Here is a 17,616-nt window from a genome sequence, read left to right as displayed (position 1 = left end):
ATCTAAAACGAGAACCGCCACGCCTATAACAGGCACGCAGCAGCAGCCAGGAGTTCGGCAGGTGCAGCTGGACTCCTAGCTGGCCCCCTTTCCTCTCCTATGCCCCTGCAGGAAAGGCAGAAGAGCCCCGACCCGCTTTGCAGCTTGCCGCCCGGCTGCATTTAGGCGAGGGCTCAGAGCTCTCACAAGGATTCCTCAGCGTCACGTGTGAACGCGTCCCAAGAAGCCTCTGTCCTTGAATTTAGGGCTTCACCTCCGCCGAGCGCTTAGGGCTGCCTTGTAAAGCAATGACTCGGGGCAAGAAGAGCTTGCAAAGTGCCGCAGGGCAGCGGTACAAAGGTTGCTTTGTGTTTCCTGGGTCTGCCATGGGGCACTCTCCCCACCCCCCTCCGCCGCCGTTTCGATTGCGCACGGGTGGAACTCAGGAGCAAAGGATCTCCAGTTCTCAGATCTAACCAACCAGCCAGCCAGAACCCCTTTCCAGCAGCTCGGGGATCCAGATCCCCCGGCGAGCAGCTGCCAAGGCTTTCCTCCCACAAAATCCCGCAGCTCGCGCGGCGCCGGCTCGTATTTAACAGATGGCGAGTTGATCGCGGGCCCCAGTGCAGGTCGAGCGGCAGATGGTGGCCGGCTCTCTTCGCTGCTCTCTTGCGCCCTCTGCCGCTAGGACTGGGCTGCAGCCCAAAGCACTCCGAAGCACACAAAAGGCAGGATTCCCTCCGAAGAGTCTCGTGCATCCGAATTCTTGGTGGTCTCTTTAATTATAATAATAATTAAAAAAAAAATATCGAAGTTTTTATTTTGCATCATGACGACTAATCTCACCGCCGAAAATCACCGATTGATGCTGAGTGATGGGAACAGCATCCCTGTGATTGGACTTGGGACATACGCCGACCCTAAAAAGGTAAGAGCATTTATTACTTTTCTCCCTCTCTCGCATGAATATGAACTCACCACAGCGGTTCATTGTTAGGGTTCTCTTTCTTGAAAGAGAGTGTCTCCTTCTCCCCAGCTTCTTCGCTTTTGAAACTTGTTTGGACTTTAGATTCTCCCCTTGCATTTCAATCTCATGCATGCTTCCAAGCCCCCTGAACTCTTTACATTTATCTTGCAGAGATGTGATAAGCCTTTAAACAGTGAAATACGGTTAACCTAAGCCAATCTCTGGGGCCTCTTTTGCAAAACTCATTCTTCACAAATCAACAAAGCCAGAACTTCATGTGTATTTTAACTTGGTTATGGGTGCATGTTGTTGACTCTGATGTAATTCGAGTGACTGTAGAGGCTACATTCTTACACATGCAGACCTGAGGCTGCAACGCTAAATGCACACTTACCTGGGGATAAACCCCAGTGAACGCTTTTTGTGTGATATCTAACCCAGCCACACTCCCACTGAAAGAAGTTAGTCCTCGATTCTAAACCCAGTGGTTTCAGTTAGTGTGATTTAGTCAGATGTCACCCAGTGGAGTTTACTTCTGAGTAAACCTGCCTAGGATTGGACGGTGAAAGTGGGACTTCTGAGTTTAAATGTGCAAGAGATTTGGCTGCAAGCCCGTTTATAGAGTTGCACTCTGCTCAAGTGTCGTTCATATAAAGAATTGTGAGTTAAGGAAAGTACTCATCCCTCACCTACATAAATCAGGGCGATCATGGACAAGTGCTCAAATGTTGGTTGAATCCATTGTGCTGATAGATGGCAGAGCAGGGGGTGGGCTGGCTTTAGACTTGTAAGATCAACTCTGTCTCTCACTGGGACCCCAACATCCACCAGTCAGAGCTTGGGGCGAAAGACATACATACAGTTAGCACGAAAGCCCGGGGCACACCTCCCCGCCCCCCCCCCGCCAATGCTGAGCTCAGGGCTTTGTTTCCAGCGCCAGAACTGAACAGATCTCACACAAAAGGCTTGGGGGGGGGAGAATAGCTCTCAGCAGCCTCCCTTCGGTGTTTCTAGCAGGACTCCGGGACAGCTTGTGAATCTGCTGCTAATCACACACACTTAGATGGCTTTTAAAAAGGAAGGGGCAAATCTATGGGGGAGAAGACACTCTGTGGCCACTGCTAACCTCTGATGGCTACGTTCTCCTTCCATTGTTGGATGCATACCATTCCGATTCTTGGAAACCGCAGGAGGGGAGAGTGCTTTTTCCCCTTTTTTCTTTTTTGCTCTGCTAGTGCTCTGGTCCTGATTGCAAGCTTCCCACAGGCATCTGGGTGGTCACTGCGAGAGGGCAGGATGCTGGACTAGATGGGCCACTGGCCCGATCCAGGGGTTCTTGTGCCTACCAACAAATCCCACTCACTCACTCCTGCTGCAGATCAGGGGTAGGCAGATTTTAGCCTGATAAAAACTTGAAACTCAAGAGCTAGACATTGGAGCCAGATACAAAACACACACACACACGTGGATAGAATTAAAGAGCAGGGTGCCTATAAGTAGGAGCTGAGCCCAGGAGCTCCCCACCCCCCCCACCCCCGTTACCGGGACTGATCTGCACTCCCTCAAAAGTCCCCACCTGGTTTTCCTTACAGCCTTATTTAAGGGAAGGGCAATGCAAGAGCAGTTGCTATGTATGCAGAAGGTCACGGGTTCAATTCCTGGTGTCTCCAGGTGGTAGGACTGGGAGGGAGATTGCCTGGACCCCAGAGAGCCCCTGCCAGCCAGCGTAGACCAGTAGTTCCCAATGCTTCCCCTCACTCCATGGACCACTTGAAAATTGCTGGTGGTCCTGGTGGACCAGTTTTTTTCTGCATGTCGAGGCAATTCAACAAATCATAGAATCAATTGTAGAGTTGGAAGGGACCCTGAGGACCATCTGATCCAACCCCTCTGTAACGCAGGAATATGCAGCTGACTCTGGGCCACTTACAGTCTTTCAGCCAAGCCTACCTCACAGGGTACGTGTGTGCATAGAATGGGGAGGAGGAGAACCATGTATGCCACCTTGAGCTTCTTGCAGAAAGGGGGGGGGCACAGAAATGTAATGAAGTACATCAATGAAATAAGGAACGCTGTTTCTACTGCTAGATGTCCTAGGGCAGGCACCCCAACCTGTGGCCCTCCAGATGTTTTGGCCCACAACTCCCATGATCTCTAGCTAACAGGATCAGTGGTCAGGGATAATGGGAATTGTAGTCCAAAACACCTGGAGGGCCGGAGGTTGGGGATGCCTGTCCTAGGACACCAGAATCAAAAGGAAGCCTGCATTCAGGCACAAGGCAAGGTGAGATGACCAGCTCAGGCAGCAGGGATCCACAAGGACAGCCGATCCCGGTGTAGATCTTTATTCCACCCACCCATTCCTGATGTAGATCTTCACTCACCCCTTCTTCCCTGGTGGAAAAGGGGGGACGCCATTTTGTTTTCTGCTTTGGGTGCCAGAATGTCTTGGGCCGCCAGCCCCTGATTGCAGGGGGAGCCAGAGTAGTTCCCTCCAAGAGCTGGAGTACAACTTCCCCACATCCCTGGCCGTTGGCTGTGCTGACTTGCAGTTCACCAGCATCTAGAGGACAAAGCCAGAGGTCTGCTGATGTGCATATTATCGCAGCCTTGACAATGATTTGATTGCAAGGTGGGGATATAACTCTTCAAAATAGCTAAATAAATTCCATATATGCATGAAAGCAAGTCCCATGGCAGGAAGCAAAGCTTAATTCTGAGTAAATATATGAAGGATCAGGCGGCACATGTTTGTTCAGCCTTGGAATTTTTCTCCAAAGGAGGGAAAGGGAATCCTTTTTATTTGCTGGCTGATGTTCCATCATGCATGTGCGATACAATTTGAGAGAAGGAGCTTTGTCAGGTGGAGGGGCTTCTACGTGTTCAGACAATAAGGTGATTCAGTTCTGCATGGTTAAAAACTTTTTTTTAAAAAAGTCCAGCTCATTTCTCTTAGTACAGTCCGGTACGTATTTTTCTTATCCCTTGACTACTCATGTGGCATTTGATGACAGAGTTGTTGCGAAGATAAAAATGGAGAGGGGAAGAACGATGTATATAATCCCTTGATCTCCTTGCAGGAAAGGCAGCTACAAAATGTATTTATTTCTTTGTCACCCCCCCCAAAAGCATTTATAAACAGCTTCATAGTTTAAAACTCTTTCAGTGGTAAATGTGAGAAAGATAAATGAATAAGGACACACTCGCTCACCTGAGGCCACAAAGTGAACTCAATGGGAACCGAATGGGATTGTGAGACTCCCTAGCCCTAGAAGTGCTTTCTAAGGTTTGCTGCCTGCCAACCCTGCCGCACTGAACAAATATAAAAGATGAAGAAATGTGTCGGAGCCTCTCGCAGCTGGCTCTGATGCATTCAAAGGAATGCCCCTGAAACAAAAGCCCAGATTCCATCACCCCAATTGCTGGGGCTCCTCAAACGGAATGCCAAAACCAACTGTCAGAAGACGCCAAGGCATCTGTGTGTGCCCCTTGATGTGGTGCACTGGGCATTAGAGTTTATCTTCATCTTTGGACAGCCTCAATATCTACCAAAGCATACCTGATGCTCACAGGCTGATCCTTTCAGTCCATGTTTGCTTAGCACTAAGGTGGGCCATACCCATTCAAAATGGGGGGGGGGAGAGGAGAGTGGATAGGATGGTCTGTACTACTCTCGGCCACAGGGGGAGCTATTAATTTTCTGAATGCTCTCCTTCTTTATGCATTAAAACCTTCCTGTGGATAATGACAAACCAACATCTGTTTGACCATTATTCTCATTTCCTATTTTCTGGACTCTTTTTTAAAAAAAAATATGAAAGGGAATCTTTAAAAAATGCTTCAGTTTTGCAGAACATCTGGGTGATGCCATCTTTTGCATGATATTTCATCCCAGTAATGTTGCACAGCTCCTCCCCCCAACCAGGCACGCTCCAGAGGTTGTTGGACTCCAAATCCCATCAGCTCCAGCCAGCATGGCCAACAGTCAGGGATGATGGGAACTGGAGTCTAGCACCACCTGCAGGGGAGATGCTGCCCCTTCCTGTGCCTGAAATAAATGCATATTCTCCCCATGCAAACCATGTCCCTCCCTTTCCTCTGTGACTTTTCACGTTGCAGTTTGGGCTGCGAAGCTCCTTGGCCCAGGGGCAGGCCCAGCAGTGTTTTCCTAAGATATTATGCACTCTGATGGCACTACATCACTGGTGGGGAAACTCTGGCCCTGGGACCAAACATGGCCCCCCAGGCCTCTCTATCTGGCCCTCAAAAGTCTCCCCAAGCCACCCCCCTCCCTGGGCATGCTTTCTCAGGCTAAACATAGCCAGTTCCTTCACTTGATCTTCATAGGACATGTTTTCTATACCGCTGGCAATCTTTGGTGCCCTTATCAGTTGTTCAGTGTTTGCAGTCCATGTAAACGCATCATGAATCATCTGTTTTTGGGGGCTGTGGGCAAGTTAAACTTGCAAACCATTGTAGTTCTATTTCTGTAATGGTGTGAATCAGCAAGTTACTCCATCAACTTGCATTTCTTGTTTATATATAAAATCATAGAATTGTAGAGTTGGAAGGTCTTCTAGCTCAGCCACCTGCAATGCAGGGGTCTCAGCTAAAGCATCCATGACAGATGGCCATCCAACATCTGCTTAGAAACCTCCAATGAAGGAGACTCCATTACCTTCCGAGGGAGTCTGATCCACTGTCAAACAGCTCTTCCTGTCAGAAAGTTGTTCCTGATGTTTAGAATCTCTTTTCTTGTAGCTTGAAGCCATTGGTTCGAGTCCTACAAGCTTGTTCCCTCTTCCCTTGAGATTTTTGAAGATGGCTATGACATCTCCTCTTAGTCTCCACTTTTCCAGGCTATACATACCCAGCTCCTTCAAGTGCTCACTGTAAGGCTTGGTTTCCAGACCCTTGATCATCTTGGTTGCCCTCCTCTGCACATGTTCCAGCTTGTCAACACCCTCCTTAAATTGTGGTGCTCAGAACCAAATGGTCTGACTAAGGCAGAATAGAGTAGTACTATTACTTCCCTTGATCTGGACACTATACTTCTGTTGATGCAGCCTAGAATAGCATTCCCTATTTTTTGCTGCTGCATCACACTGTTGACTCGTGTTACGCTTGTGATCCACTAAGACCCCTAGATCCTTTTCATATGTACTACTAGTAAGCCATCCATGGGCCAGATTTAGAAGGCAATTGGGCCAGATCTGGCCCCTGGGCCTTAGGATGCCTACCCATGATTTATAACACAGAGCGCAATTGCTTTATAATTTGTTTATAGGACATCCAGAAAGTATAAAACAATGCAGCTATATAAGAACATGAACTCGTGAGGGAAGTTATTGGGGCTAAAACTCGAAGCAGAGGCTAGTTCCTACGAGTCCCATCCTGCCCCAAGAGACACCAACCACAACTGTTATAAGAAGGTGGAAGGTTGGCAGCTTTAAAATGGTGTGTGTGTGTTTGTGTTCAGATCAAGTTCACTTGTTCCTCCATCATTATTATTATCAGTAATAAATATTTCCATCCCACCCTACCTCTGCTTTAAGCAGTCAGATGCATCATTGGGGCCCCTCGCGCCCTTGGCAAGGAGCTGTATTCCTGCTCCACCCGAAACAATTACTTTGCCACGGTAGCCATATTAGAAATTACTACATTTTACGTGTCCCAAGTACTTGAAGCGTCCAGGGTAAGAATGAAGAGCAAAAAACATAAAATAATGCATACCTCTGTGTGGGAAGATTGGGAAGCCTCTCCGACATTTTATCTTGCCACAACAGTGGTGGTTTTGTTGCCCCACACGTATACTTCATACACCCCATAGTCAAATAGGTGGTTTTTGCAAAAACAAAACCCTGGGTTTGTGCCCCTGGCAGGAACTGGTTTCACCAACCCCTAGGCATGCCTCTGTTTGCAGTGTCTAGAGTGGATTACAGCAAGGTGGTGGTGTTGTTTTTTGGAGGGTGGGGACTAATAAAATTCAAACAGCCCAAAACAATTTTAAACATTTGTCTGCTGCCCTTATCTAAAAACCAGGGAATGGGGGGTGGCCTTAAGAATTTGGCCGCAATAGAAATCTCTGTGGTGATCTCTGTGAGGCAAGGCATTCCGCCATCTAGGCATAGCCACAGAGAAAAGGCCCTTTCCCACGGCCCAGCCAGTTCTGCCTCAGGCACTGTCAAGACACAAAGACGAGTGTTCACAGCAGATATTGTGGGGAGGAGATGGACCGTGGATGGTGGTTCATTAGGGCAAACGGGGTGCTGCCCCACCAACCTTGGCCAACCCTCTCTTGCCTTGCCTTATTATTGCTTACAACCAGTCCTGGGGGTGGGGGTGGCCCCTGGCTGTCAGTTTCTTCTGCCTTAATCTCTGTATTGCCGCTGTGCAACTCTGTAGATAGGGACAAAACTAGAGTAAGTTGGCTGTGCCCGTCATTGATTCTTGACTCCATCTGCTCTTGACTTCTGTTCCTTCCACCTCCCAGCCCTAATGGGCCACAGCCACCACTGTGGGCAGCTTAGTGGGCAGCTTCACTTACTTTTATTGGGATTGAATATATTTTTGTTTATCCCATCTTCTAGGCTGTGTAGCCTCCAAAGGTGGCACACAAAGCAGCCAGTGAAACAAAGATTTTATTTATTTTGTTATTTAGTTAGCTTTTGAAACAATAAAGCAAAACCAACAGCAATGTTAAGTAGCATTAATATAATGGCAGTAGGGGAAACTATTATTAAAACATAAGCCGACTAGTATGAAACAAAGTATTTAGGGCTCGTCGGAAAGCCAACTAAGAGATACACATATTCCAGAGATACATATATATTTGGAACGGACACAGATGAGGAGCCACCAAGGAGAAGGCCCTGGAACTCACTAACCCAATAGCTCTCACTAAAGTATGGGCTGTTTGTTGCAAATTTTAAGGCTCAGGTGGGTACATATGGGTATTGGTGGTCCCTTGAGTATCCTGACTATTTAAATGGGATCACCAACACTTTTGAATGGTTGCACAGAAATGAACTTGCAATCAATGCAGCTATTGCAAAGTGGGTATACGGTAATATCCTCACCCATGGGTGAGCTAGCACTCGCATTCTTGCTGCCTGGTTCTGGACCAATCAGATTTTCCATTTGGTTGCCACATGTTTATAACGCTGCAATAAACACAATTCCAATCTGAAAGTAACAAAGGGCAATGCAAGAGCAGTTGCTATGTATGCAGAAGGTCACGGGTTCAATTCCTGGTGTCTCCAGGTGATAGGACTGGGAGGGAGATTGCCTGAACCCCAGAGAGCCCCTGCCAGCCAGCGTAGACCAGTAGTTCCCAATGCTTCTCCTCACTCCATGGACCACTTGAAAATTGCTGGTGGTCCTGGTGGACCAGTTTTTTTTCTGCATGTCAAGGCAATTCAACAAATCATAGAATCAATTGTAGAGTTGGAAGGGACCCTGAGTACCATCTGATCCAACCCCTCTGTAACGCAGGAATATGCAGCTGACCCTGGGCCACTTACAGTCTTTCAGCCAAGCCTACCTCACAGGGTACTTGTGTACATAGAATGAGGAGGAGGAGAACCATGTATGCCACCTTGAGCTTCTTGCAGAAAGGGGGGGGCACAGAAATGATATGAAGTACATCAATGAAATAAGGAACGCTGTTTCTACTGCTAGATGTCCTAGGACAGGCACCCCCCAACCTGTGGCCCTCCAGATGTTTTGGCCTACAACTCCCATGATCTCTAGCTAACAGGATCAGTGGTCAGGGATGATGGGAATTGTAGTCCAAAACACCTGGAGGGCCGAAGGTTGGGGGTGCATGTCCTAGGACATCTAGCAGTAGAAACAGCGTTCCTTATTTCATTGATGTTCCCTTGATCTTCTTATACTGGAGATGTCACACAAGAATGCCTAATGGACAGTTAAGCCTGCTTTTTTTTTGCATATGAACAGAAATAATAGAATCAAAGCACTGGAACCTGGGCAACATCTTAGAATAGTCTAAAGCAGCCCCCTGAACTGAGGAGGACTTTATTATTATAGATTAATCATTCTTGACAGATGTTTATCTACCCACCTCTTCAAAAGCTAAAATGGACCCCCCCCCAATCTACCTTAAAACTATTTGTTTAAACAAGCACCAAGTATTGCATTTAGGAGTGTCTTTATAGTATTGAACCCATTTCTACTTTCTGCAACTTTTGAACGTTGGGGTATTTTGTTAAAAAACTGTGGCTGAGGGAGGGGTGTGCGCTAGAGCCACAGTAAACAGCGATACAAACACATCCTTAATTTTCCAGGTTGGAAGAACAAGCCCCACCACTCATTCCTCAGTAGTCTAAAGATCTTACTGCCCTTTCTACATTTGAATGTACAGTGGTACCTCGGGTTACATACGCTTCAGGTTACATACTCCGCTAACCCAGAAATACCACTTCAGGTTAAGAACTTTGCTTCAGGACAAGAACATAAATTGTGCTCTGGCGGTGCAGCAGCAGCGGGAGGTCCCATTAGCTAAAGTGGTGCTTCAGGTTAAGAACAGTTTCGGGTTAAGAATGGACCTCCGGAATGAATTAAGTACGTAACCAGAGGTACCACTGTATATCTTACAATTATCTATCTTGTTTGGATACCTATTTGGACATATGAATGGTATTGGACATATGAATCACATTACATTTACACCCCTTGGAAGGGGGGTGGTCACCAACCTTTTTGGGCTCATGGGTACATCTGCAAATTGGAAAAACGGTCATGGACACCACATATACACCCACACCCACACCCCACATCCAAGCATGCACCACAACCTAGTCTATTGGCTACAACAGGATGCTTAATCTAATTTCAGCAGCGGGAAGGGAACCCTGTGGGTGCCAGGGAAGGCTCTTGCTGGTACATATGCACCCCTGAGCACCATGTTGGTGACCCCTGACTTAGAAGACCTCGATCCCATTTTCATGGCTGTGATTGACATTGCAAGGGAGCAAGGTTTAATCGTAAGGTCTCCTAATCAAGGCAGCTCTGTTTAGCTCAGGGGGGACAAGACATGCTTGCATTTGGTGATGGCATCCTTGTTCCACCTTTGCAAGAGATGCTTCAGGACTCAATTCCTATGTGTTCCCTGCTGTGATTCCACCACTGCATTTCCATATCGTACAATTTAAGACTCAGTTTGAAGCATGCTTGCTTAGGAGGTAAATCTGTGTGAAATCAATGGGACTTAATTCCAAATACACAGAATTAAGAGTTAGACCTGGCTGTGAAAATAGACTTCTTCTTTTTTGAGAACTAATCTTCATGGAATAGTTGTTGAAAATTCAGATTTTAAGAGGATGTCCCTAACAGAGGTGAATTTCAGTCAAGCCAACTAAGCACAGGTTGTTGGTTTTTTGGGGGCAGGGGGCAGGGCTGCATTTCTGGTTCAGAACTGGGAGGTCGGGTGAAAGTGTGCAATCCATAGTTAAGCCCCTAGCTATGATGTATCTGCAGTAGTTCTCCCTGGCAAGTGAATTGTGGTCTTTGGCACAACTGCACATGGCGAAAACTTATTTCTGAAATTAAAATTCCTGTCTTGTTCAGGTTCAAAGACCGTGCAACTGTTTTAAAGAGATTTGCAATGCGGTATTGAAGACTGAGATACTCAATATTTTCAAAGTGGGGAGGAAATTTGCCATATTTGAAGTGAGACCTCCTAAGCACTACAGCACTCTTCCTTCCTATGGATTTCAGCAACTGGTATTCAGAGACACATTGTCTCCTACCTCCACTGTTGAACAGCCATTGTGGCTAAAATGTGGCATTTTAGCCTTCTACAAAGCTTTATAAACATGCAAAAACTACAGGCCTTAACAGTAAGGCCTTGGAGTTTTGTATTCTTCAGCTACCCTTTTTCCTCTTTTAAGCTCAGTATTATTATTTTTTTAAATCAATATTTGAGATATTTGTTTATTTGCATTTCACTTGTTGCATTCTTATCTCTGGGAGAGTCAAAACAGATTTTGAATAGGGAAGGGACTTGGTTCGGCTAGTTTTCGCAGTATTGCTTGCTAGCATTGCATGTAGAATTTACCATATTTTTCCGTGTGTAAGACTTGGTTTCCCCCCTTAAAAATAATGTCAAAAATTATGGGGCGTCTTATACATGGATAGTTCCGAGGGTGGACTGGTGATTGGTTGTTGCCGCAAAAATAGGGGGCGTCTTATTGATGGGGGCGTCTTATAGACGAAAAAATACAGTATTTGCAGCTTCAGTGCAGTTTTATTGAGGGTCACAAGTAGGGAACTCCCACCTGATTTGAATTCAAATGCCTTGTTTTAGTGAAAACTAATTATTTAAGGAACACTGACATAACATCTGGACTTCAGGTAGTTCATTATTCCAGACTGATGATCCAAGACATGTTTATTTTATTTTATATTTTATTTTATAAAAAAAGGGATTATTGATTCAATTACTTCAGAGAAAATTTCAGGAGGCTTTTGACATCCTGCCCACTCACCTCCTCTCTCACCACCAGTGTGGTGTAGTGGTTAAGAGCGGTAGACTCGTAATCTGGTGAACCTGGTTCGCGTCTCCGCTCCTCCACATGCAGCTGCTGGGTGACCTTGGGCTAGTCACACTTCTCTGAAGTCTCTCAGCCCCACTCACCTCACAGAGTGTTTGTTGTGGGGGGAAATGTTAGCTGCTTTGAGACTCCTTCGGGTAGTGATAAAGCGGGATATCAAATCCAAACTCTTCTTCTTCTTCTTCCTCTCCAACTTCTTTTCTTCTCTTTCGGGACAAACTCTGAAAGATCGGTCACGTCAACCAGTTTGTTAAGGGTGCAGGGGACTATGAGAGTCTCCTAACAACTCTCAGCACAATTAAAAAAAACCTACAGTTCCCAGAATTCTTTTGGGGCAAGCTGTGCCTGTTTTAAAGTAGTATACATGTGCTTTAGATGCAAAGGCTAGCTCCTTAAAAATGTACAGTTCTCTGAATTTTCCAGTACAGTTTTCCAGCCAAGTAGTGTGTACACAAATGTATATGCTGGGATAAAGTGTGCATAAACATACATATATCGGTGAACACAACATGGAAAAATGCATTATATTAGGGGAAAGTGCTTTGCAATTGCATACAAACATGTATGTGTTAGGAGAATTTTGCACTAAAATACCAATGGCTTAAAAAAACCCCAAACTGATGTGGAAATGTGGAAACCAAATTTAAGAATGTAAAAATGAGAAACTGAAATTGTCATATTCACCCATCTCTACTGGAAGGGACTTATTCTAACTGGCCAATTCACTTGCTGTATATGCAGCTTTATTGCTCCTATATTTCCTGTGTTGCATGTATTTTAAAGTGTGTGTTTGCACTGAAATGCACTGTTTGCACTTTAAAAACAAACGCTGGAAAGTATCCAACGGGAGATGCTTGGAGACACTCTCTTGTCTTCACTTCCTCCCCATCATCTGAAAAGATGCACCCATTCCAAGGGTTGGGCATTTTTCTTTTGTCCACATTTCCAACTGAATTCACCAGATATACTCGCAGAACGGCTAACAAAACAAAACAAAACCCACCAGTCCTCTGGTATTTGCTCAGGAAGGAGATCAAAGCATTTATAACTAAGAAATGAAGGGGGATGAAAGTCTAACTTGGAATCTCAGGAGGTTTTCGGGGATCTGGGCATCATTTTGTGCTAATCAGCCCCAGCTGTTAGGCCTCAAAGTCAAAGGCTTATGGCTTCAGGTGGGGTATTAGAAGAATAAAAAAAAGGCAAAGGAAACTTCTTCCATGAAAGAAACGTTGTTAATAAGCTATAAACTGTGAGGCTGGAAAGAACAGGATTATAGAGTGGGGAAATGTTGCAAAATAACATTTCCCCTTCTATTTAAGGAGTCACACTTTTAAGAGAATGTCTACCAGAGAATGCCGAAATCTTCAGATCCACGGCTTAAAATGGTCAATTTTAAACTGGCTAATTGGTGTCATAGGCATGTGTGCGCATTCCCTTATCTTTAGGCGCATTAGTTGTTCTGTGCTTAAGCATAATGGAACAACGCTTTCCATTTACAGGTAGGTAGCCGTGTCTAACCAACGAAGAATGGATTGCATGCCAATATTTGACACCAGAAGAAATGGGCCCGCCAGCACCCCCGTTAACACCTAAACTGATAACGTATAAAGCTGAAATTGCACTCCCAATGTCTGGAAATGGCGCAATCTTTGTAGACAAATTTGGCACTCTAGAGGCTATCCAAGAGGAAGTCTGATGGACGAACTCAATGGGTGGATGTTCTGATGGACAAAGTATGCACCTCAATCCAGCCCTTCCTTCAGGTGATGTTTCTTCTCCTTACCATACTTCATCCATTCCACCTGAACTCACCACATTGGAGAAGCTCTCCTTTGTAACATGGAACATTGCAGGCTGGTCCAAAAAGACATGTGATCCATCTTTTGTGAAATTTATACAAGGCTACGATATTGTTTTCCTACAGGAAACTTGGAGTTCTAGTGAAATAGCTGCCAATGGTTTCTCCTCGTTTTCCCTTCCAGGAACACCAAGCAGCAAAGGTGGGAGAATTAAAGGTGGTCTCAGCATCCTAGTTCCAACCAGGTTGAGGGTCACCTTAAGAAAGCTGGAGCCATTGAACCACCTGGCTCTGGCTCTGCTGATGAGATGTAGATCCTCTAGTTTATTATTGATAAATGTATATCTCCCCCCCTCAAAAAGGAAAACAGATGATCAAAAACACCTGGTCTTGCTTGGAACTATATATTGACAAACTGATGACCCATTTCCCTGCAGCCTCGGTAATAGTGGCTGGTGATCTAAATGCCAGAATCGGCCACTCTGATGAAGCCCTATATGCCCACTTCCATGAATTGCCGCCTGTCCCAGATGAAGCCCACTTCATACCAACTAGGTATTCAAAGGACAAAGGCTGCAATCTCCCCGGGCTGTGCCTGATGCGTCTATCAAATAAGTTGGATCTGATCATATTAAATGGCTGCTCTAAAGGGGAGAGTGGGGGGGAATTTACGTTTATATCTAGCGTTGGAGCCTCTACAATTGACTATATCATGGTGTCTTACAATCTAATGAATAGAGCCATTGAATGTAAGGTAGAGGAGCGTATGGACAGTGATCATTTACCGCTCTACCTTATTCTTGACATGAGTGAGGCCCCACTCTGCCTTGACAGTACGCCCCTCAACAGTACGCCCCTCCCACAGGGAAGATGTGTCACAACATCCGGGGTATCTGCTGTATGCGAAGCCTATATGATTTGTGACGCACTGTATTTCAGTCCTACTTTCGGTTTTGACCGAACCAGAGTGGACGTGTCGTCCGTAAGCCCGGGAGAGAAGCTCCGTGATTTATATGTCTGTAATTAAAGCTTGCTTGCCTTGAAACAAGCCAGACTTGTGGGAGTTTAATTGCTGGCAAGAAAGGCACACATACCGTTGCGCAAGAAGAAGTTTGAAGTTTGAACAACTCTGCAAAAGCACTGAAGTTTGAACAACTCTGCAAAAGCACTGGAGAAGCAGGGAAATGCACCAGAAGCGTAGCTGGACACCATTTCCAAGTGCTAAACTGTTTTTGAGGCTTTTCCAGTTTAAAACAAAAGCCCCAACACACTATATATAAGGGTCTGCTGACTTCTGTTTCAGTGTATCTGAAGAAGTGTGCATGCACACGAAAGCTCATACCAAGAACAAACCTGTTGTTGTTGTTCTTCAGTCGTTCAGTCGTGTCCGACTCTTCGTGACCCCATGGACCAGAGCACACCAGGCACACCTATCCTTCACTGCCTCCCGCAGTTTGGCCAAACTCATGTTAGTAGCTTCGAGAACACTGTCCAACCATCTCATCCTCTGTCGTCCCCTTCTCCTTGTGCCCTCCATCTTTCCCAACATCAGGGTCTTTTCCAGGGAGTCTTCTCTTCTCATGAGGTGGCCAAAGTACTGGAGCCTCAACTTCAGGATCTGTCCTTCTAGTGAGCACTCAGGGCTGATTTCCTTGAGAATGGATAGGTTTGATCTTCTTGCAGTCCATGGGACTCTCAAGAGTCTCCTCCAGCACCAGAATTCAAAAGCATCAATTCTTTGGCAGTCAGCCTTCTTGATGGTCCAGCTCTCACTTCCGTACATTACTACTGGGAAAACCATAGCTTTAACTATACGGACCTTTGTCGGCAAGGTGATGTCTCTGCTTTTTAAGATGCTGTCTAGGTTTGTCATTGCTTTTCTCCCAAGAAGCAGGCGTCTTCTAATTTCGTGACTGCTGTCACCATCTGCAGTGATCATGGAACCCAAGAAAGTGAAATCTCTCACTGCCTCCATTTCTTCCCCTTCTATTTGCCAGGAGGTGATGGGACCAGTGGCCATGATCTTAGTTTTTTTGATGTTAAGGTGCTACTGGAAGGATTATTTTTATTTTTTTATTTTGTTTTAACCCTTTCCATGTACAATTGCGACATGGTGGAGCTGCCACAGTTTTGGCACGAAAACTTAGGAAGAGAGCTACTGGATCCAATCAAGCATAGGAAACTAGGAAGGTGCCTTACACCAAATCAGGCCTTTGCTCCATCTAGCTGAATATCGCCTGCCTTGACTGGCAGCAGCTCTCCAGGGTTTCAGATGATGCGAGACTCTCCCAGCCCTACTGGGAGATGCTGAGGTTTGAAGTGGAAAGCTTCTGTGTACAAAGCAGATGGTCTGCCACTCAGTTATAGAAAACAATAGAAAAATTACATCAAGAAATATTTCCAGTTTTTGTTTGCTTTTAATCAATTTGGGCACATACAGGCTCCAAATGTTTCACATTTAGGGTGCTCTGTACATTAAACGTGTTAGCAAGTCTTTGAAGTACAAAATGAGGAGTTTCCTTCTCCCCCCACCTTAATTTTCTCTCTAGAAGACTGGGTTTTGCAGCAGTAACCTGCAGACCTTCAAAAGGAAGGCTGCATGTGATAGGGTTGGAGTTTAAATCGGTATATCTCTCTTTTAAATTGGTATATCTTTCCTGAAAAGTTACAGAAAGTCCTTGGAACCACCAGCCCCGCAATTTTGTACGAGTCTCGGGGAAATAGCCATGTCGTACTTAGCCAACAACAACAGCAAAAGGCTTACTTTGCCTTAGACAAATTCTTTTTTTTTTTTTTTAAACAGAATTTATTAACATTTTCATAATATAACACAAACCCAACCCCACACCTACAAATACAAAAACAAAAACAAATACACATAAAGTCAGGATTCTTCTTCTTATTTGTAACCTTACAAAGAAAAAGAAAAATTTCTAGTTCTGAATCTTGACGCTTGACTTCCCTCGCCTTTTCACCTTCGGTTTTAATTCAATATACTATTTCCTTAACAACTTTTCTCTGTAAAAAATTTAACTTTACTTAAAAAAAAAAGAAAACATACTTATCTCAATCTTTGCATTATACCTTAAATCGTAACCAAATATTCTTATAGCTAAACTTATTTCTTCTGTCCTTTATCATGCTGCTTTTAACTTAAAATTCAATATCTCCTTACTTATTTAAAATAAACTTATCATTAACAGACTTCACACTCCGACTTCGGATACCATGGCAGACCATTTAGATTATACATTTAATTCTTCAACCCACTCCCCCTCTGTCCATTGTCTTTCCCTGTCTTTCTCCAGCGCCAAATCTCCCATTGTCTTCCTCCAAATGTCCACAGATCCAGGCTGCATCCACAGCAAACCCCGCATCGAGCCTCAGGGCGTTTCTCATCTGCATTCTGGGCTCCTCCGTTTCTTTTGCTTCTTCTTCTTGTAAAAATTCTGATTCCATGTCCCTTGCCCCCGAGCTGCCACCTCGGGGTCTGGATATTGTAAATTTTCCCATTTCCAGTTGCTTTTCCCGGATTTGCCCAGCCATCTCAGACCATCTTTCAAACGCCCCTCCCAGCTCTTTGCCAAGGCATGATTCCATTGTGTAGAACTTTTGAAAAGCCTCCTCTGTGGAAAGTAGATCTTTTTTATGAATAATTCCACTCAAGACTTGTAGTTTCCGATCAAGCAATTCCATCTGCAAAATAGTGAGCTTTTCCTCATCCTTTAAATATGAGTTCGATGCCAGTGTGAGCGCGAAGTCCAGCATTTTAAGAGAGAGGGTGAGTGTCAGATTTCAGTTCCTGTCTCTTCCTTCCTTTGTTTCAAATTTTTCCTACGACACACCAAGTCGCCGCCATTTCTCCGAAGCAGGAGTATAAAGACCAAGACTTCAAGCGGAGATATTTTTCCCCCAGTTAACCCCCGAAGGGAGATCTCAACAGACTCAGTTTTCAAATTCCAAATACTTTCTATTGATTGTTGTGGCAGCAGTCACTTAAAGAGTTAATTTCTTTCGCCAGCCGAAGGGAGGGAGGCGGGCTGCCTTTCTTCTTTCCCCCAGAGCATTCCAGGAAAACAAAGAGTCAATCAATTACTCACAGCCTCTGGGTTCTTATCAGCTCCTTAATGACAGGTAGAACTTAGACGCTCATCACAGGCTTAGCCGCCGCAATTCCATCCCGGTTAGGGCATGTCCCCTATAGCCCGGCTCCGTCGTCCCTTCACCCCCACTCCCCCTTTACAGGGGGTGCGGGGGAAGGGTTCGGAGCCACAACGGGCACAGCCGGGGAGCCCAGG

At 45.3% G+C, this 17,616-nt stretch overlaps 1 protein-coding gene across 1 annotated transcript in view; it reads left to right on the top strand.

Moving 5' to 3' along the window:
- Positions 1 to 485: 485 nt before the first annotated feature.
- Positions 486 to 17,616, top strand: part of AKR1D1 (aldo-keto reductase family 1 member D1) — a 37,891-nt gene continuing 20,760 nt past the window's right edge. Inside the window, exon 1 of the mRNA XM_033162343.1 lies at positions 486 to 907. Coding sequence (XP_033018234.1) covers positions 809 to 907 — 99 coding nt within the window. The 5' untranslated portion in view covers positions 486 to 808. The remainder of the gene's footprint in view (positions 908 to 17,616) is intronic.

The sequence above is a fragment of the Lacerta agilis genome, chromosome 10 (assembly GCF_009819535.1).
Source record: "Lacerta agilis isolate rLacAgi1 chromosome 10, rLacAgi1.pri, whole genome shotgun sequence".
Classification (NCBI taxonomy): Eukaryota; Metazoa; Chordata; class Lepidosauria; order Squamata; family Lacertidae; genus Lacerta; species Lacerta agilis.
This window is presented reverse-complemented; position numbering and strand designations above follow the sequence as displayed.